Consider the following 21,441-nt stretch of genomic DNA (forward strand, 5'->3'; position numbering starts at 1 on the left):
TCTGTCAGTGATCATTAACTGAATATGATCAGCGAACAGTGGTACAGATGGTACCAAGCGAAATCAGGTGTCCAGGGTTCACTCAGTAGTACTCTCTCTTACCTCTTGTATCAGTGTCAGCAGATTGCTTAATCTTTGTACCTGTTACCTACATGCAGCCTAGATAGCATCATTCACTTCCCCAGCTGCTGGTGTGCTGGGTCCAGTTTGAACTGGCTTGTGAATCCACGTTCACTGACTTCAGGGAATCCAGGTTCAGTGACTTGGTAACTTAAAATCAGCCTTGGTGGAGGTATTTACACCACAGAAACTGGTCAGTGCTACAGTCATGGTTCTTCTCTCTCTCTCTCTCTCTCTCTCTCTCTCTTTAATTCCAGAGAGACAATTGTTACACATTTATAAGTGCACCACTGTCTATGACTCAAAGAGATACAGTATGAATTGTCACCCTTCTAAAGGTAAACAAAGGCATACTGGGTACCCTTAAAAAAAACCCAAATATAATCATGCCTAATTCTTCAGTCCCCATCATTCTGCATTTGGGATGACCTCTTAAAATGTAACTGTAAAGATGTTATATGTCATTAGAAGTACAAAATTGTGTATTATTGTTTCTGTTACAAAAACGTATATGCCCACTGTAACAGTTTAATGTTTCCGAATGCAAGTACAGACATGCAAACCATAAAATATATATATCAGTGTTGTCAAAGAGAAATATAAAATATAATGCAAGCCACATGTGTGATTTTAAATTTCCTGCCGGTCACATTTTAAAAAATAAAAAGAAATAAGGATTGCTAGTTTTCAATAATATGTTTATTTAACCCAGCAATCCAAAATATGAGTTTAACCTATAGTAAACATAGACCTTATTGAAATATTTTGCATGTCTTTTTTGTACCAAGCCCTCAAAACCCATGTATTTTTTACACTTACAGCACATCTTAATTTGAATGCTAAATTTGCATCAGAGAGACTTGATCTGTATTTAGATTTAATAAAATCTACAGCTGAGAAACTAGATTCCTATCAAAACCTGTTTCGTATATACTTAATTAAATGCTTAATTAAAATTACATAAAAATTTAGCCTATTTAATTCCTCAGTTGCATTAGCCACATTTCCAGTGCTCGGTGGCCACTGGTGATGGATGATAACTGAACTGGTCAGCGCAGGTACATACGATCTATGCTTTAAATGTTTTATAAAAAAGGCGATTTATTATATATACTACTCCCAAAGGCCTTTTTTTCCCTCATACATTACACATTTAAAATAATTTTCCATCCTATATTCCCCACTGGATCCTGAGAAGGGAAAAATCTCAGCGCAAGTAGGTATGTCAGTAATGTCTGTGAGCATTTTCTCTCTCACTAATTGGAAAGAAAGAAATTAACCTAAGGCAGTTTGGATCTGACCAATTTTCAAATGACCAGCACCATAAAAAGTGAGTAATAACATGAAAAAATGCAAACTAGTCAAATAAATGCCTGGTACTAATTAGAATGGGTCATTTCAAATACTTGGATTCGCCTCTTTTTCAATGTCGAGTTCTTAGAACAGCTTCACTGGGAAATCAACTAGATTCAGTTTTGCAATATTTCATTGGTAATGAACACCTGCATCAGAAAGTACACATTTATTAGGTTATCTAACTAGAGTCTTGGTTTTGCAATATAAACAATTCTGCTTCTGTGGGGATTTTTTAATCAGCTCTTACTTTTTTGGTATCAGGATAGCTAGATAAGTAAAACAAAAAAATTGGGGAAATATTATTTCTATCAATTCAGCTGCCATATTGGTATTTTGCCTTTGTTAAGGTAAACTACAAGTTCCTCAGTCTATCTTATTATTCTATCTATATATTAATATGCTGACGTCATTCTTCTAGGGATGCTGTTGACCACTTTCCTTTTAAATACTTGATACAAATCAGAGGGTCTAGGTGGCTTCAGGTGGTGGTTCCTTTTGTCTTTGCCAAATTACAAACCAGATAGGAGCACATTTTCCCCTAAATGGCTTAACATACTTTATAATATTACTTTTTTTTTTTAAAGATTTTATTTTATTTATTTGACAGAGAGAGAGAGAGACAGCTAGAGAGGGAACACAAGCAGGGGGAGCGGGAGAGGGAGAAGCAGGCTCCTGGCCGAGCAGAGAGCCTGATGTGGGGCTCGATCCCATGACCCTGGAATCACGACCTGAGCTGAAGGCAGGCGCTTAACGACCAAGCCACCCAGGTGCCCCTAATATTACTTTTAATAGAGTTAATGTGGGGGTTCTTCATGAAATAGCCTAGTCTTAGTATTAAATTCATCTGGTACTCATCATCTCTATGTAAATCTCTGAAATCCAGTAATGACTTACCTCTGTCTTTCAGTCTTTGGTCTGACATTTCTTATACTTCCACAAGTCTTTAAATCACTATTAAATCACTTTAATACCAAATATCCCAAGACAGTCTTGTAATCTTCTCATTCCTGAACAACTCAGATCCCAAAATCCTGATTTCTATCAATAGTGCCATCTTTCATCCACACATATACTATATACTCATTCATTTGTGATAGGCATGTTTTCTTTATCATCTCCTGTATCCAGTCATCGCCAAATCTTGTCGGTATTTCTCAGTGATACCAAGTTAAGAAAGTATGAGGGGCAGATTTATCCTAAGAAAAATCCACTTTGCGCATGCTGTCCTTATCCCAAAACTTCCAGTGACTTTCTGATTAATATGAGTTGAACTGCGGGGGCACCCAGGTGGCGCAGTCGGTTGAGCATCTGGCTCTTAATTTTGGCTCAGGTCATGATCTCAGGGTCCTGGGATAGTGGGATCCAGCTTCTGCCCTTCCCCATACTCTGAGTTCAGCAGGGTGTCTGCTTGGGGATTTTTCTCCCTCTCCCTCTACTCCTCCCCCAAGCTCACACTACATACATACATACATACATAAATCTATCTATCTATCTTTTTAAAAATATCTGAGTTGAACTGCTGTTTCGGTGTAGTCCTCCCTTACCAACCCAATGTTATTCCCCTTTATTCATAATTTCGAAACTTGTTCTCTCTCTCACCTCCAACTACTGCCCTGAACTAATCAGACCCAGAGCCATACCTTTGTATTTGTACCATCTGAGTTTTTACCCATAATGCAAGTTCACACCCCTCCCTCACTATTCCTTACCTATCACAATCTTCTCTCTCATTTAGTTCTAATTTTAAGCCCCTCAGTTCAGTGGCTGATTTTTTTTTCCCCCACTCTGATCTTTCTTTCATTTTTAGGTATGCTTCCTCTTTTCCCAATTTCATTTGCCTATCTTGCCTAATTCTTGAGGTAAAGAACCATGATTTGATTGCTTTTGCATTCTCCAGTGTGCCCTGCACAATTCTAGGAGTTCAACAAATTCTTGCTAATTTTAAAATAAAGAGAATTGAACTAATTCCTTTCTTGGCCTGGAGTTGGTTATAACATGTTGGAAAAAATATTATGTTTAATCTCCATCTCTTCTCATGTGTTTATGTACTGTTTTATAGCCAAGGAATATAAAGTCAGTATATCACAGACCTAACTGTAATTTAGAGTCTCCTCTGCTGGGCAGTTTACAGAATTAAAACTCACACCAGCTGATTACACTGCTTTTCAGCTGGCTCTCCCTTGAGGAAGTTGCTGGGGGTGGAGGGACAAGGTGGGGGAGGGCAGGCAAAATGCCTCAGGCTTTGAAAGTGGAAATGGTGTGAGTTCCATTATGCAAGAATGGAAGCTTGTCTCCCCTACCCAACCACCATCCCACCCCAAATGAAAATCTTGCCATGAGGCTATAGCCAAAGAATGCATAAATATCAGTAGAAATTTAGAGAGGTATTTTCCCTAGAAAAATCTTGCAAACTTAAAAACCCAGTAGGCTAAGGTACATTTGGTAGATTCCTCTGGACAGTACCTGCCTCTATATAGAGACTTATATTGGGGAAGGGGAATAATGGGACTTTGTCCTGCTCACATCTGGCACATTATCGACAGACAACCCTGAAGTTTCACACTTCGTATGTTGGCACTTTTTCCTCTCCTAGGGACGTTTTCTCCCAGCTAACACCTAACAAAGAAGGATCCTCTTATCTAGAAGCTGCCATAGGGAGTTCTGCAAAACGTAGGGGGCAGCTTCACAACCGGGCTGACGGACATTCTGTTCGATTTGACAGTCAGCCCCACTGAGCCCGCAACCATGGAACCAGAGCTTTAGTCTTGGATGAAACAGTGAGCTCTTCCTGAATCCAACCACACCTCTCCATCCTCTTCTCTGCTACCTAGTTGGAGCTCGGGCCAGGGCCGTATGCAGTACTCTCAGTGCTGCAGTGAATGGTTCTCAGCTCCTATTTGGGAGAAAGGCAGTTTTAAATACCTCCTTTTCTGCTGTAGGAGTGTGCAAACAGATTTCTGGTTGATTTTGCTTTAAGATTCTTTTTGTTTGTCTCATTGTATGAGATAGAACACGTGCTCTGGAGATAGGTTGTTGCTCATTTGGATCATAGGTTGTTGATTCATTTGCAGACAGCAACTTTCAAAAGTTTGGGATGGGAGGGAGTCATCTACTATTCATCTGAAGCAAAATTCACTTGTCTTGGGCATCTGCCAAGTATCTTTGAAATATTTGAAGAGGCGACTTCCAAACCAGAGAAAGCAGCCGTCTGAGCAATGCAAACCTATTCATATTTTTATTCAGTTGGGAAGCCAAAAACCCTGCCTGGGAATTAGAATTCTGTTACAACCTGATATCCAGAGAACAAGTGCCAAGGGAGGTTTCTTCACCTGACACTAAGTGCATTGGGAGATTGCTAGTAAAACTAACACTATATAACACTAACTAACCCAGTTCCTCCATGCTTTTCCGACTTAAAAAAAAAAAAGATTTAAATAAATTTTAAAAGGAAATATCCAGTTAACAACAGGATGGCATTTTCAGCCTTTAGCATATTTATTTTTAGCCTTTTTATGTATTTCTGCTGGAGACTTCAAGCTCGGATTACATGGCCTATTCACCTGCTAGTAAAGGATCTAAGGAGAGATGCTCCAAGGTTCGCATTTGCAAAGTAGATGAGGCTGATGCAAGGCCATTAGCTCAGAGCCTTCCAGGTCAGGAATTTAAAACATGGATGTTACGATAACTGTAACGCACATTTGTGTGAACTCTCATAATTGGCCAAGTGCGTTCATGGGCTGTGTCACACTCCGTTCTGCCCGTGACTCCAGGGGGCAGTGTTTGAGGGTGCTCTTTAGGCATTCCGCATGCACGTGCGTATTCAGACACAGGAAGATACTCAGTTGATGTAGAGATGTGTATTGTTAGAATTTTTTAAGAACATAAAATCATTTGGAACAAAAAAAGAAATGATGGGCCCTCCACTATCTAGAAATGAAAGTATGAAATATCACAGTTGATGCCTATTCAGAATTACACGGCCATTACCGGGGACCACACCATTCATTCCATTACCCACGAGAACAAATGTTCTTGTTCATCATTTCAGCCTGATTAGGGGTAACGAGAAGGGCTCTTTCATTATCGTCAAGAATATACAATAGTGGGCGCCTGGGTGGCTCAGTTGGTTAAGCGACTGCCTTCGGCTCAGGTCATGATCCTGGAGTCCCTGGATCGAGTCCCGCATCAGGCTCCCTGCTCGGCAGGGAGCCTGCTTCTCCCTCTGACCCTTCCCCCTCTCATGTGCTCTCTCTCTCTCATTCTCTCTGTCTCAAATAAATAAATAAAATCTTTAAAAAAAAAAAAAAAAGAAGAATATACAATAGTGAAAATGAGGCCGGAGGGAGGCCCTGGAGGAGAGCCCAGGGCGATGATCAGGTATGCCTGAGTGATGTGTAAGTAATGTAATTTTATGGAAATCGTATGGCTAAGCTTTAAAGGAGTTGGCCTTAGTTGTTAGATGTAGCAACAGCCTCCAAAGGACAGTGTGTTGAGTTCAATTTAGACCAGCCCAAACATGTCTCTTCAGAGATCCTAGAAGTGGACCCCTGGATTATTGATTCCAAAGCAGCTTATTTCCTCCAGGTAAAGGCACGTGCTGGCTGAGGCATGATCTGCTCCCCTACTCATCAAACCGAAGGGATTCAGGTGTGGCCACACTGGAGATCCCAGATAGCTAGCAAGGCTGCGAACTGACCTTTCTCTGAGTCTGGGATGTTCCCTGGTCTTTCAGAGCCACACTCCTCCTAAAACAGAAAACCCAGGACACCAGGTATCCTAAGGCGGGCTACCTAGGCAGCAGAGATGTTTTGTAGTCTTTTGCTTCTCACCTTCTCCTTTCTGCTGTCTTCTAGCTAAACCTCCCCATGATGGCTCATTAGTACACTCTCCTGAGTATTAGTTGCACTCTTTTATTCACTGGGAAACACACTGGAGAAGTCTTCCTATTACAAGTGGGTTGTGGTGTTTTTCCTTTTATGGCCTGTCCAGCTCAAGGCCCTATGCTTGGTGATACTGCTGACGAGTTTTTCTATTTCCAGATCAAGTTAAAGTGAAACCACACTGGCCCTATTATTGAAGCACCTTGTGGTGAGGTGCTTCTAGGGCTGTTGGCCAGGGTGTGAAAATCGCTAGTGTCCATGTTATTTCCTGAGGCAAGCACCCATGGGAAGTAGAATTTATTATAAACCTACTGTTTGCCCTCATGAAAAGTACAACAATACGAGACTCTGGGGCAATGAAAGATGTACTAGGACTCCTTTGAGAGCTGACACGCATGTCAGCTCATTCGTGGTTTAGCCAGGTTTTAAAACAGTATGCAATGATAATGGTCTGCTTTTAGTTGGCTTTATCTTACTCTTTTTTGTGTGATTGCAGGTCCTACAGGTATGGATCTCTGGCAGCTGCTGTTGACCTTGGCAGTGGCAGGCTCAGGCAATGCTGTTTCTGGGAGTGAAGGTGAGTTCTGCTTTCCCATTCCCACCCCCAGTGTTTTGAAATAACACTGAACTTTATTTGTTAAATGTAAGTTCTTTGGATGATTTAATTCAAAGAGGTAAGTTTTAAGTAACAGCAAATAGGAAACTTGTCTTAGCTTTAAAATCATAAGCTAGGAGGACTTTCTGTGGATGTTTTAGGAGGAATACAGTTTTGGCGTCTAATGTTTATACATCAAAAATAATGCTGCAAATCATGCTGAGGGCATTTATACTGAAGGCAAGCCAGGTCTCTTGGTCCTGGGAGAGATATTGCAATTGCACTGGAGGGTTGGTTATTAACCTACTGATCACTCTGCTCGTCCGTGACTAAGGCTATCATCCCCTATTTCCAGAGCTCAGAATTAAGGTCTCTGAATCATATTCTCTGAGAGCAGAAATTGCAGGTTTCAAATAAATTTCACCTCTCACGCTCTGGGTGATTACCGTTTGGCAAAGCTTGAAGGAAGACACAACTGAAAATAGTTGAATAATGTACTCAGAACTCATGAGTTCCTTGGCCGTCTCTATAATTCTCCTTCCTTTTTTATGCCATCTTCGTCATGGAGAAGTCTCAGTACATTCAAACGTACGTCTCATGGCAGAAATAACTGGAACAAGAAAGAGTAATGGAAGAGAATGAGAAGAAGGATTTTTCTGTCCAAAAAAGGAAACTGTGCTTATAAAGGGGTGGGAGACTTTTTAAAAGATTGTCTTTAAAAGATTGAGTATTTGATTTTTTTCCTTGCTCAGGCATCAACATAAGAAATAAACTATCTATTTCTCCCATGCTGTGACCCCACATTCAGTTGTTGCTTTAAGAGTAGCTGATTCCCCTACTCCCTGGGCAACTCATGTTGGAAAACACAGTTTAACAGCAGAGGTAGTGCCTTAAGATGTCCTCCCTGACCTTTGAGCCAAAAATAAATCTGTAGTAGTGAGCGGCTGAGGGCGACCAGAGTAAAAAAAAAAAGGGGGGGGGTGGGTAAAATAGGTTATTTTATCGTTTAAAGCAATTTAAAAGTATTTCTAGAAAAGAAGTCATAATTGTTTGAAATATTTTTGGGTCTTTCTGGTGTTATAATGTCAACATTATGCAAGTCAAACATGGAGAGAATTGCAGGCTCCATTTCAGCAGCTTTTCCCATGGCTGGTTTTAGACCCTGGTTCTGAGCCAAAGAATTACAGCTGAGATCCTCGGCTGTTCCAAAGTCATGGTGGTTTAATCTCTACTTTTTTCATTAAGGTGGCTTTCACTCCACTGGGCAAGGCTTGAGGAATTTAAAAAACCTGTGAAATGAAAAGTATGGCAAAGGAAATCTTTAAAGAAAATTAAAAATGTGTCCCCAGCTAAAGGCGAGAGCTCAAGTTACATTTAGACCTAGAGTCTGCAAAGAGCATCTATTTCAGCTGCTTTGACATTTTAGCTTTGACATAAACCTTTAACTCCATAAGGAGAGTGGAGAAAACAACACCATTAACTGGTTTTCTGTTTGCTTTCTGTTTTGCTTTTTGATAGTTTTTTGTTTGCTTGGTCTGTTTGGGGGTAGCAGAGATAAGAAAATGCAATGGCCTACGGCAAACAAATCCTGCAGCCTACCAGTACTTACACATAATAAGTAATTTAGCAAAGGAAAACATTTCTTTCTCCTCCTTTTTTTTTTTTTTAAGTTAGTGGGCTAACCCAAATTGTTTTGAATTATGTGGCTACTCCAGAGGTCTACCTTAAAACGCCTGCTGTTGTTAAGGATGAGTATGATGTTTCCATAGAAGGTGTAGATGAGAGACACCTGGGTGCCTCAGTTAAGCGTCTGCCTTCGGTTCAGGTCATGATCCCAGGGTCCTGGCATCGGGCCCCGCATCGGGCTCCCTACTCAGCAGGGAGCCCGCTTCTCCCTCTCCCGCCCCCACGCGCCCCCCCCCCTTGTGCTCTCTCTCTCTCCCTCTCTCTCTCTCTGTCAAATAAATAAATAAAATCTTAAAAAAGAAGCTGTAGATGAACATGTTTGAACATGAGCATGCACACATGTGAGTGTGTTTACCAGTTCTGGCATTTATCTGGTGACTTCTGCCAAAGTGATCACGTGACATAACACAGCTTGAATCTCAGATGGCATTCAGGGGCCATGCAGTTCTTTCTCTGCCAGTTCTGAATGGTAGCCAAATTTTTTTTTTTTTTATGTTCTCTCCCATTGTATAAGGCAGAATGAAAATATAGGTAAGGATTTAAAACAAAACAAAACACTACTGTAGTTTTACCAGCCATTCATTTGAATTCGGTTTGGCCAGGGAAAGAGGTGATACCACGGAATAAGGGATCTGGAAGGTATGACCTGGAGTAGAGTCTCCCACAAGATGGTAAAGGATGACAGGTCTGTGTGCCTAGGGAAGGTTGGCACTTGAATCCTGGGGCAGGGTTTTTCTTGCTGGGGCAAATGAGCAGTTAGAAATAAACTGGCCCCGAGAGGATTTTTCATTACATCTAATTGCCCCATGGGAAATTAAATGAGAATTCAACATCAAAATGTGCACCACTGTGTTAGTTCAAGTCTTCTAATAGGTGCTCTCTCTTTGTCTTCCATCCTTAATGTTAGTCCCTCCAAAGATTAAAAGGTACTATATCCTTCTGTATCAGTCAAGGTAAAAATTTATACTGGGAGTGCGATGCCATGTCCTAAAGCAATCAGGATCCTCAAAATAATGTTCTTGGTATCTCTTTGAACATTTTTTATAAACCTGTGCAAACTGATACAACACTTATGTGGGGAAAAAAAAGACACCTCTGTTCTCATTGCTAACAGATAGGAAATAATGACCCAGTGGAAGGAACATTGTATTTTTTTAAAAAAAATAAGCCTTACCCCTTCCAGTGGGTCTCCACAGAGCCCTGGGAGGTTGCCAAGACATAGAAGATACATATCAAGCAAGTATTAGATTCATGGTTGTAGTAGGTAAACAGTAAATGGTGTGCCTATTACATGTTTTGAAGAAGGACTAGTTCTAGGCATTCTGTTCACACTGGGAGTGAAAAAAAAACCCACCATAGACCTTTAGATTGCTGCAGTCTTTACTGTCACCAAGAACAAGAAGAAATCTTTCAGTCTGTTCTCATGCCGTGGCCTGAGTCCCTGTACATCAGCAACCCTGTGTCACTGGGTCCTCGCAGGATCACAAACCGCTTTGACACTGGAGTTCAACAGGGCATAGTCAGCCAGGTTGAGGAGCCCCTGGCCTTATCTTTTGGAATGTTGCCAGTGGAGGAGATGAGTACAGACCTCTGCAGATGGTGACACAAAACAGTCTTTCATCAGGTTTTTACTGAGCACTTTTCTGGATTCAAGGATGGATTTTAAATTTATGTTCCTACCTTTAGAGAGCCCATGGTTTACAGAAGAGAAGACAGATGAGTAAACATAATTTAATTGTGATCCCCTTGGGTTATTAAAGAGTTTTAAACAGGGTAATAATACTGTTAGGTTTTCACTTTGGAAATAATACTGGCAATAGGATGAACGTGGATTTGAGAGAGATGAATGTAGAGGAAGAGGATTGTAATAGGTCAGGAGAGAGATGATATAAATGTGACCATTGTAAAAAATAGATGGATCACAGAGATGTTGAGGAGGCAGAACCACCCATACTTGGAGCCCAAGTACGTGTGGGTTTTTGACTTCAGGAACTGTCAGCGCTTTCTTCCTCCATCCATTTCGAAGTTCTCATCTTTGTAGTTAACGTTATCAACATCAGCAGTGACTCACTTTTAATACAGTGAAGTGTCAGAACACAGTTCAGCCTATTAGCAGTGAAGTGGTCCTTGCAGGGAGCAGCTCTGTAGGGGAGGAGACGTCCTGAGACTGATGGAGCCGTGGGCCATTTCCCAACACTCCTGCCCATCCTCGCTCGGGTCCCAAGGCTGTCTTCCCACCTCCGCAGTGTGGCTGGCATATGGCTTGGGCCCCTGTGCCCCGAGAGTCCACAGAGAAGTAAAGGCCTGGCTCCCTCCCTGTGCCATCTCTGGACATTCATGACTCTATCCTGAGGCCTGGAACGTACCACCCCCAGATATTGTATCATCACCGGGCTATGTACTTACCTCACGGAGTGCAATAAAGTATATGCTGGATAAGTTGATAGCAGCGAAGCTTTGCACTGGGCAGAATCTGTGGGGTCGGTGAGGCTTACACGCAGCTAAGTGACTCACCCCTGCAAAGCAGCTGGTAGGGTGAGTGAGTAGGTTTGTGCCTCAGCTAATTAGTAAATGAAAGGACTGGAACCACCAAAGAAGAACGTGAACCTTGAATGTTAATTCACGCATGCCAGTGACCGACTACACCTCTAGTCTTCCACCGTGGACTCCAAGTCTTTGGGCATGAACCAGTCTTGGTATGCACAATGTCTCCCCACCACTTAGGTTCAGTGGCCTAAATTGGGGCTCCTCTTACGGGGTCGACAGGAACGAGGTTGACATGATGGCTATGATGTGTAGCCAGAGCTCCTGTTCACGGACACACTGGGTTTTCTGCCTCTGGTTGGGGGCTAACCCAGGTTTGGCTGTCACAGGAGTCCACCCCAGCTGGGAGCCGCCCCTCCAGCCTCTGCCTGGGTTCCGCCTCCAGGACGTGGGACCCAGCCTCCCTCAACCACCCAGCACCTTTTCCCTAGAAAACCCTCTTGGGAAGAACCTGTGGCCAGTGATTTTGTCCTCACTGTGAATTTAAGTCAAGGAGTTACTTTCCCGGAGTTAATTCTGTTTAAACCTTAACTTTACTCTCTATACGGTAAAGAATGTTGGGCATTTCAGAGCCATCAACGAAGGCATCTTTTAAGGCCTCGCCCCTGCTGCTTACACCCGCCAGTTTACCCAGATCCTGTGCTTCTCACTTGGCGTCAGGCGGTCCCCAGCCGCTACGACCCTCACCTTCCACCCTCCCGTTTGGGCTTTTCCGGCACTTGCCTGGGTGTTTACGTAATGCTGTCAACAGTGTCATTCTCAAACCCGAAGAGAAGCGTCCTCGTGATCTGTAGTGAGCAGCGTAAAGGCGGTAATGATGTGTAACATAAACACACTTTGAAATCTGATGCAGTGACCATACAAAGCGAGGATTCTGTGGTGCCCTGGCTGGTGGTTAGTGCACAGACTTCAGGGCCCAGGGGCTTGGAGCTCTTCTTCGGCGTCAGCTGCAAATCAGAGTTTTCTCTGGTCCGTATTTCTCAAACCTGTTCAAATGAACCCGCAGGATTTCCCCAGATATATCTATCGGGAGTCTCTGTTTCTGTTTATACAACACCTTGCTGACCTTGAGCCTTCGCCTTCACTAATTACAGTATCTTCATTACCTTTTCTTGGCAGGTTTGCAGCTAGTAGAACATGGTGGATCATGTCCCAACCGTGAGGAAATGTTTCGGGATGTTGTTAGTAGAATCTCTCACCAACAGGCTGGGCAAAGGGATGGGAGGAGGAGGTGGGCTCAGGGCATAGGAGAAGTGACATTTGCTTTGCGTCCCTCTTTAAATGAGGTTGTAATGACACCTGTGTTTCAAGTCGTGTGACAAAGTCTGGACCGAGCTTGAAATGGGCAATTTAATTGTTTTCAAATGATTGGCAAAGTGACCCCTGCGTACCCTGTGTAATAAAGTGTCATGGATTTAAAACTCATTAAACCTTAACATCCAGAAAGGAAGTTTTGTTCGTCCCTGTATCCCCCCTCCTCCAGCACTCTGACACATAGAGTAGATCTTCATTGATCTGTGGAGTGGATGAATGAATCAGAATGTAAATTCTGATCTGCCGCGTCTCCAGTCACCACAGCCCACAGTTGTTACTAGCGCTCTGTTATCTCAGAGGACTGAATTAGGACCCCCTTCCAGTGGGAGGGGTCTGGAAATAGCCGTGTAGCTATGGAAGCTAGAACTAGTGGCCTCATGAAGCCCCAAGCATCCCTGTGCCCTACCCTCAGCCCTGATTTGTGGGCTTTCTCTGTGGATGGAATGATCTCGTTTTTCTGCTCTATACTTCAGATGCCATCAAGGCCAGAACGGTGCTCTATGCACTGATGCCTAAGAGCCCGATGCCCTTCCTAAGTCTTGCCAACCTTTTTCCAAGTAACTGAACTCTGTACCCCGTGCACCAGCCACTGGCTAATATCCTGCATTGAAAGAACCAGTCACCCAGCACCAAACCTCTGATACCACATTCATCTGTGCCCCACCGACCTGATTAAATCACCTCAAATATTGACAGACAGAGAGAGGCATAATGAGACCTGCAGATCCCAAATCCAAGTTTTCTCTGCCCCTTTGGACATTGACCTTCGGATTACAAAAACTCTGATTAGAGATTATATGGAAAGCTGGATCAGTTTTCCCCATTCCTTTCCTTAAATATCATGTCTTTCCAGTTTTCCAGTGAGAACTCATCTTGAAGTACAAAGCCCTCAAAATTAAAAATCAAAGTTATATTGCTAAAATCCTTGGTTTCTTGATCTCTGAATATGAAAAAACTGGTATTTTCTGTATTCTCTGACCTTTTAGTAAAACCTTGCAAATTTGTGGAACCAGAAATCATGTTTAGAGCATTTGACTTATGGACAGCCATGTGCTATGTGTAAGAATTACCAGATTCACATCATTGGATATTTAGTTGGTGATGCTGACCACTCTGTACTTGGGGGAGCCTTGGCCTCCCCAAAAATAAGAGGTCATTTTTTAAGGAAAGGACCATTTTGTGGCTGTGTAACATTTAGGACATATCCTCCCTTCTCCTCTACCCAGCCGTTGACCCAGCTGCTTCCTTGGTTGGAGCAAAAGGCACCATGCTTTTCTTGACAATAGCTGGCGATGGAAGAATGTGTTGTGGTGGGAGCCGGAGAACAGGGAAATGGGCAGGAGTCCGTCCAAGAGCCCTGCTCCACATCAGGGCATTTTGGCCAGATCTAGCAAGGAGTAGAATGCAGCAGTCCCCAGGGGGCCATGCTCCTCCGACAGCCCTGGCTGGGCTTACAAACTGGTGTATGACTGTGCCCAGCTGCCCATGTGAGTCATGCCAGCACCATATTCTCTGGATGTTTGCTCAGAACTTCATAAGCACAGTTGACTAACTCTCCTACCCTTTGCTGTCGTATTAAGCCTGACTTCCTGGGAAAGCTCTGATCGAGGAATAGAAGAGCTAGATTAATTTCTGTGCCTACCCTGGCTGTAATCTGTGTGTCAAACTCATGTTTATTATAGCCACTATGGATGTGAAAGGCGAAAAGTGTAGCTACTCCCTGTATGCCCTAACTGTCTTGTCTGATTTCCATGGGTGGGTGCTAAAAACTTGGATTCCTAGGTCTAAAAAAACTTATCTTAAGGAAAAAGTAGACTATGAAGCACTTTCTTTAGCATGAAATGTATCTAGAGTAGAACTCTTCCCTGTTGAATTTAGGGATTTCTCCAACATGTTGGTTGGGAGCGGGTTGCTATGAATCCAAAGTCAGAGCCTCCGGTGTGGGGAGAGTCAACTGATGCCTCAGAGCAGAAGGTAGAAGGAAAAGACCGAAAGTCCAGCCTCTCATGAGACCAGCTGCCTCTCAGCCCACAGTGGGTATTCAACTGTAGTTAGCTGGTAGGAGCCCAGTTTGATTTGCATTTGATTTGTTTTGGCAAGATGTCCCTCTGGTGCTGTGACCCTGCCTTGGCTATCACTTCCTTGAGGCAGCAGCAATCAGCCCGAAGCTTAGACTGTGAGAGGGTTGAGGGAACCCAGGGAGGAACTCTCTGAGGAGAGGAGAGGTTGATCAGGTGGCCTTGGCTGATACCCAGAGAACCTATGGAGAACCTACAACCTGCAGAACCTACAGAAAACCTGCTTGGGAGAAAGGGTCTGTAAGCAAGTCTCTGTACCAATCGTATCAGACTCCTGTTTCTTTCTTCTCTCATCATGAGGAGAGGCAGTCCAGATTAGGGATTTCAGAGTATTGATCTTGAATTTTGTCAGAACTGGGTTTGAAATGCAGTTCTGCCATTTATGAGTAACAATATATGCCTAAAAGAAGCAGTGCAGTTGCACAACAAAGTTTTGGAAGCTAAAGATAATTATAATAATGCCTTCGGAAAACTGTTGAGAAGAGGATTCTAATGTTTAAGGTGTTTTCAACAATAGAACCGATGTAGCATAGACTTCTATTAAATGAGATACTTCTGTATTTATCATTTTTACAATGAATGTTCAGAGTAGAAGTTTGATTTAAAAAAAACCTTAGTGCTCTAGTTCTTGTATTTTTAATAAAATTAAATTTGACCAAGTCAGCAAGTGGGTCTGTAGTGAGTTAACTCTGATGCTGGTAGTCTTACCTGGCAAGTCAGTTCAAGTCAATGACACTGAGCATTTGCTGTGTGGCATACACAGTGTCAGGAGGAGTGAGACCGGGTCCCCAGGTTAGTCACTAGGTGAACTAGGGATGTGCAGACACCAAATTAAAACAAATTCATTGCAATAATTACACAGAAGCATTTTAGTGGCTCCATATTTTAAAGATTTTATTTATTTATTTGAGAGAGAGGGAGAGACAGAGCACAAATGGAGGGAGAAACAGAGAGAGAGGGATAAGCAGACTCCATGCTGAGCATGGAGCCTGACTTGGGGCACCATGGGGTGGGGCTCGATCCCACGACCCTGAGATAATGACCTGAGCCGAAATCAAGGGTCAGACACTTAACCGACTGAGCCACCCAGGCGCCCCGAGTGGCTTCAGTAAGTACCTTATACTTGTTACCTCAGTTACTCTTCACAGCAACGCTAAGAGGAAGTTCCATTATTACCCTTAGGGAAGGACACGAGGAATAATTACATAACTAGTTTACAAAGCTAATGAGGGCAAAAGTGAGAGTCCAGTCAGAGCACACACCATACTGCCCCTCGTGTACTAGGATTCTCCTGGTGGCTAACTAACGATAATACCTTGGTAGGAATCTCATCTCATTCCTGGAGGCTGCTGGTTTACCTGATCAGCCTATGAAAGAACCATAGTTATATTATGTCAAAAAGACAGGAGGTGATTCCAGGAACTACTTCAGTAAGTCCTTTAGATTCAGGGTCGTTACATTTAATGCAGTACTCAGACTTTCAGTGTTGGACCTCACTATTTCATATATAATACAAATTATTTACATAATATATAATATATATTATTTCTATAATAAATGATACATTTATAATTTATAATTATTTATATAATATACCTAATATAAATTATTTCACATATAATATAAATTATATATTTATATATAAATTGATATAACCGCTGATGAGGTATGGGTAATTTTCTCAAAACAAATGGGCATCTCTTCCTGAGGCTAAATCAGTAGCCAAAGTTTATGGGGACAGGAACCGCCTCTTCTCCTTGGAAAAAACTCTGTGAAAAGTACCTCCTGGGTCACTGAACCCTCTCATGCTGTCCAGTCCTGTTATCCACATGGCTCTCCCCCCATCGTTGTAGAGAGGTACAAGGACTGCTTATGAAATCAACTCTGGGTTTTCTCTTCTGTATTATTCACGGGTGTTCACATATTCTTTATGAATGCAGAAGCTGTCAAAGTAAAGGGAATCTGTCTCCTCTCTCTACCAACATGTTTCTGGAGTTAGACTACACACAGACACTATTACGCCATATACTTTTGCCTGTTCCTAAATCTACCCTACCTTACCCAAAGTTTTACCTTTCATAGGATAAACATACCCTATTTTGCAGATAGGACTTATGTTTGCATGAGCATTGTTCTTATGCCATTTTTCTGAAAGGATTTGTCCCTATAAGTCAGTGGTGGTGAAACTGAGCTTATAAGAACAAGAGCCTTCAGTTCACTGGAATTTCTTTTTATGTTGCTTTCTTAGGAGAAAGGGGCAAGGTGTCAGAAAAGAAAAATTGTATCAAGAAACTATTTAAACCAAATTTGGAATGTCTTTGGCCATTAGTGATCTTATCTAATGGTGTCATGGGGGAAAAAAATATCATTAATTAATCAGCAACCTTGGTTATGAATCTAGTTCTATCAGTAATCAGCTCTGTGGTTCTGGGCAAAAGCTCTTAATTTCTCTAAATTCAACCGCTTGTCTATTAATAGAACTTTCAGAGAAAAAATATCTAATCTGTCCCTTTCAACTCCAAAATTATGTTTTCTATTATTTCTTAGATATGGATGTGGTACCCCGGAACAGATTCCCTCCTACTAAGCCCTACCTTCAATCCTTTGTGATAGACCTTCTTCTTCTGGGCTTTTTTTTTTTTTTAATAAGTGACTAGAGTGCAGACAAGGAAGGCAGGCTCATCACATCTGCAAATGTAAAGCTAAAGATAGCAAATGTGCTGAATGACAGACGTAGGCTTCAGAGTATCTTGACAGCCTACAGTAGGGGACCAAAACTACCAAGATAAAATTTGATAGGGATAAATGTAAAGTCCTGTGTCTAGATTTAAGAAAATTAACTTCATGATTGAAGGATGTGAGATTCCTGGCTTACAGCAAGTCCTTTGTAAAAGACTTGGTTATTTAGTTCATTGCAGATATAGGTAACCTATTCTGACGTAGCTGCCAAAGGAAACTCAGGCTGCTTTATTAGAAATGGAAGGTGTGGGACACCTGGGTGCCTCAGTCGGTTAAGGGTCTGCCTTCGGCTCAAGTCATGATCCCAGGGTCCTGGGATTGAGTCCCACATCGGACTCCCTGCTCAGTGTGGGGAGTCTGCTTCTCCCTCTACCCTTCCCCCTGCTCGTGATTTCTCACTCTCTCTCAAATAAATAAAAATAATAAAAAATAAAAATTTAGAAAAAGAAACGGAGGATCTAGAACAAGGAAAGCGCCAGTCCTCTGGACTCTGCACTGGCCACAACATATCTAGAAGAGTCTGGTGAGTTGCAGACACCAAGATTTAAGAAGGATATTGACAAACCAGGACAAATCAGACTTAATGGTGAAGATGTGAGATCCTGTGAAAGGAACTAGTGATGTTCAGTCTAAGGGTGATGAAGGGGCAAAGGCAAGATGTTTGTTTTTAAAATGCATCATCTTGAGGAGGGCTTGAACCAATTCTGTTTTTATTTATTTTTTTATTATGTTCAGTTAGCCAACCTACAGTACATCATTAGTTTTTGATGCAGTGTTCAGCAGTTCGTTAGTTGCATATAACACCCAGTGCTCATCACAACACGTGCCCTCCTTAATACCCATCACCCGGAGATTATGCTAAGTGAAATAAGTCGACCAATTCTGTTTTTATCACGTGGCAAAGTAATATACCATAAATATAGACTTCGGGAATCAAACATATGCATGTATGAATTTCAGCTCAACCTGTTTCAAGTCTGCAAATCTCAGCAAATTATCTTCTCAGCACTTCCGTTTCTCATCTTAAAGATAATAATCTTTGCTCATAAAATTATCCATGAGAATTAAACAAGATAGCATGTTAAGGAGGTGGCATGGTTCCCTCTAAGAGTTAGGTGTTCAGTAAAGCCTAATCTTGTCTTTGTTTACCTTTTCTTCAAAAGAGGAAGAACAGGGACACTTAGGTTGATGTTCCAGAAAGTACTCTATGCCAAGTCTAATTATCCCAAAGTAGGATGAATTAATAGGTCAGAGAGGGCTGGGATTAAGATCGGGGAGTGTGGAGCTAACTTGCCAAGGCACTCTGGTGCCGTATTCTTGTTCAAACACAGACGCTTCATATAATAAATCATTTTGATTTTACACAGTGGGTTTCCAGGTATGATTTCATGTGAATAAATAATTAAGAAAAATAAAAATAGGCAGAAAATCTGAGTAATATGATCCCTAAGATTCCTCTGTTCTCCCTGATCCATGGTCTTCTGCATTGTTGAAATTGATATTTACCAAAACCTGTAGTTTATTGCTGGAGACTGAGTTATTAAAGATCCACATGTGTTACTCTACTACACCTACTAAGTTAGGGAATCTTTATGCAAGTCATAGAAAGATACTCCATTGTGTATTTCTGGCTACCTCTATATTTCTCCATAGTACCATCACTTCCTGCTGACTCCCAGGCACTCAGGTATGGTTTTCTCAAAGGCAAAAGGTGGAATTCACTTGCCATTGTAAGAAACAGCTGAACTTATAAATGTTCTGAATTCATTCTTCTTGAAATGCATGGAAGTATCCAGGTACTAACTACACCCAAGTGCTTTTTCTAAAAGAACAGAGCTGGCAAACCAAACATTCCTGGCTCAGCAATTAGGAATCAAACCATGAACTTGCTCTTCCCATGCTTTTTGGCTAGTTGTTTGTATGTTTTGAGGAAGATGACTGAATGCAAGAGGTAGTTTTATGTGGTATACTAAGTAACTTCTTATAGGATATACTTAATCAGAAAAATATTGTTGGACAGGAGTTATACTAGTTTTCAGAGACCGAGGGCCTAGATGAGGGTTTCTCAAACTTGGCCTATTGACATTTTAGGCCAAATGATTTTTTTTGTGGTGGGAGGCATCCAATGCGTCATAGCATGTTTACCAGCATCCTTGACCTCTACCCAGCAGGTGGTAGGAGCTGCATTCCCACCCTCAGCTGTAACAACCACAACGTCTCCAGACATGGCTAAGCATTCCCTGGGGGGTGGGCAAATGGCCCCCCAGTGGAGAACCACTGGTCCAGATCTGGTGATTGCTTGTTGAACAGACAATGCCCAGGATTGTTCTGGGAGTCAAATTACATAAAGCATGTTGAAGTACTTTTTTTTTTTTTTTAAGTACTTTTAAAAATAAAATATTTACACGTTTGGTTACAGTACATCTCTTATGTTTTCACTGGCTCATATGTCCATTCATCTAAGGTATTTTGGGGCCAGGTGCTGGAAGCCACCAATAAATGTACCTTGAGAGGCTTTAGGGTTTGCCAAGTAAACAGAGAGGTTAAAGGAAAAAGAGAGGTCATGTGAGACATCCAAAAAGAATGTATGGAGATAATATGCACAAAATATTGTGGGAGTCCCAAGAAAGAAAGGACTGCGTTTGACCCAAACCATAGAAAACCAGCTGGACTATACAGCTGAAGTTCTGTGATAGTAATTACTAATTGACTAATTCTTTTTCATACAATGTCATAAATTTATGCAGTTTTGCCAGAAGTATTTAAGGTGCCGGCTGACAGTCTGTATGTAACACAGATGAAAGTATTATCATTTTTTTAGGGCTACTCTTAAAGTGGTAAGAAACCTTAAATGAGCAACTTAAGAATTGAAGTTGTCACAGACTCCTGCTGTTTTCCCATCTTTTTCTCAACTTGCTCCAGTGATAGCAAACTATCAAACAAAAATGATAAAGCCAAAAGCTCCAACCCAGATTTTCCTTCAATAGAGCACAAATGTCAGAAGCACTAGCAAGAAATACCCGCAAGCTCCGTCCTGAGTATATTCTTCAAGTGGTCCTTGATAATTTTCGGTCTGTTGACTCAAAAGCAAACATTCTCAGCGTCATGAACACCTGTTTTATCCTCTAAATCTGACATTGTATATTTAGATAGAAATAATTCTGCCTAAATAATCGCCTGCTAGTACCAAGGAGCTAGGGTTGACCACCATAAAAGTACCAGAATTTCCAAACTTATTCCAAGATGTTCTAAATTAAATAGCCGTGGACCAGGGAACTCCGTATGAAAGCTGGTATGCCTGGTGGAGCCACATTTGCATGAAAGGCTGCAGCATTTTCCCCCTTTCAACCTCTCCTGTGAAAAATCACCTATTGCACGTTCCAGAGGTCCTCGTGGGTCGGCTAGAACAAGAGTTGTTAGCTGTGGCATAGGCTTCACTAATGGTTATGAGTCACGTTTGTTTTGGAAGATCACCCTTAAAGCCTGTCACTCATGCTTGTTTATGAGGAACGCAATGACTTCAACATCGGCTAACAAATCCCCGTGAATGTGCAGTCACATCTGACTGCTTCCAGCAAATGTGTCCTGTCACTTCTCCCTCCACCGCTTTGAGAATGAGAGGCTGGTGGAGCGAACAGGGAGCCATCCGTGAGCATTTATTCAAAGAAGCATGGGAGAGTGTGGTAACTGCAAAGCCAGCTGTTGAAATTAATATAATTGGTGTGAGATTAGATTTCATCGGTCTTAAGACCTGCCTTTTACCACCAGAGAAATCAATCTTCATATCTAAGGTTACACTAATATAGAACATTCCACATACTGAGCTACCTGTCACATGCCTTTAGAATAACCATGCTGTGCTGTTTCTTTAAGCATTACAGGTGAGACAAACACCTGGCGGGTGCATCTTGTGGTACATTCAGAATCCTTGTGAAAACTTGACCGACATGATTTTTTAATCTCAATGTGGCTATATGTATAAGAAACCAAACACACTGTATAAGCATAACTATATATTGATAGTCCTTACTTAGCAGCTCATGAAAACCAAGTCTGTATTAGGATTTATAAATCAGGAATTTATTGGATATATTCATGTCTTATTTCTGGGTTGAGAGGATTGTCTTCC

General features: G+C 41.8%; 1 protein-coding gene across 3 annotated transcripts in view; it reads left to right on the forward strand.

The window, feature by feature from the left end:
- Positions 1-21,441, forward strand: part of LOC118006412 (growth hormone receptor) — a 257,995-nt gene that overhangs the window by 114,973 nt on the left and 121,581 nt on the right. For all 3 annotated transcript variants that reach the window (XM_034999068.1, XM_034999066.1, XM_034999067.1), the window contains exon 2: positions 6,853-6,933. In XM_034999068.1, the coding sequence (XP_034854959.1) occupies positions 6,864-6,933 (70 nt within the window). In that variant the 5' untranslated portion in view covers positions 6,853-6,863. The remainder of the gene's footprint in view (positions 1-6,852; positions 6,934-21,441) is intronic.

This window comes from Mirounga leonina, unplaced genomic scaffold (genome assembly GCF_011800145.1).
Source record: "Mirounga leonina isolate KUSES-001 unplaced genomic scaffold, KU_Mleo_1.0 Mir_96, whole genome shotgun sequence".
Taxonomy (NCBI): domain Eukaryota; kingdom Metazoa; phylum Chordata; class Mammalia; order Carnivora; family Phocidae; genus Mirounga; species Mirounga leonina.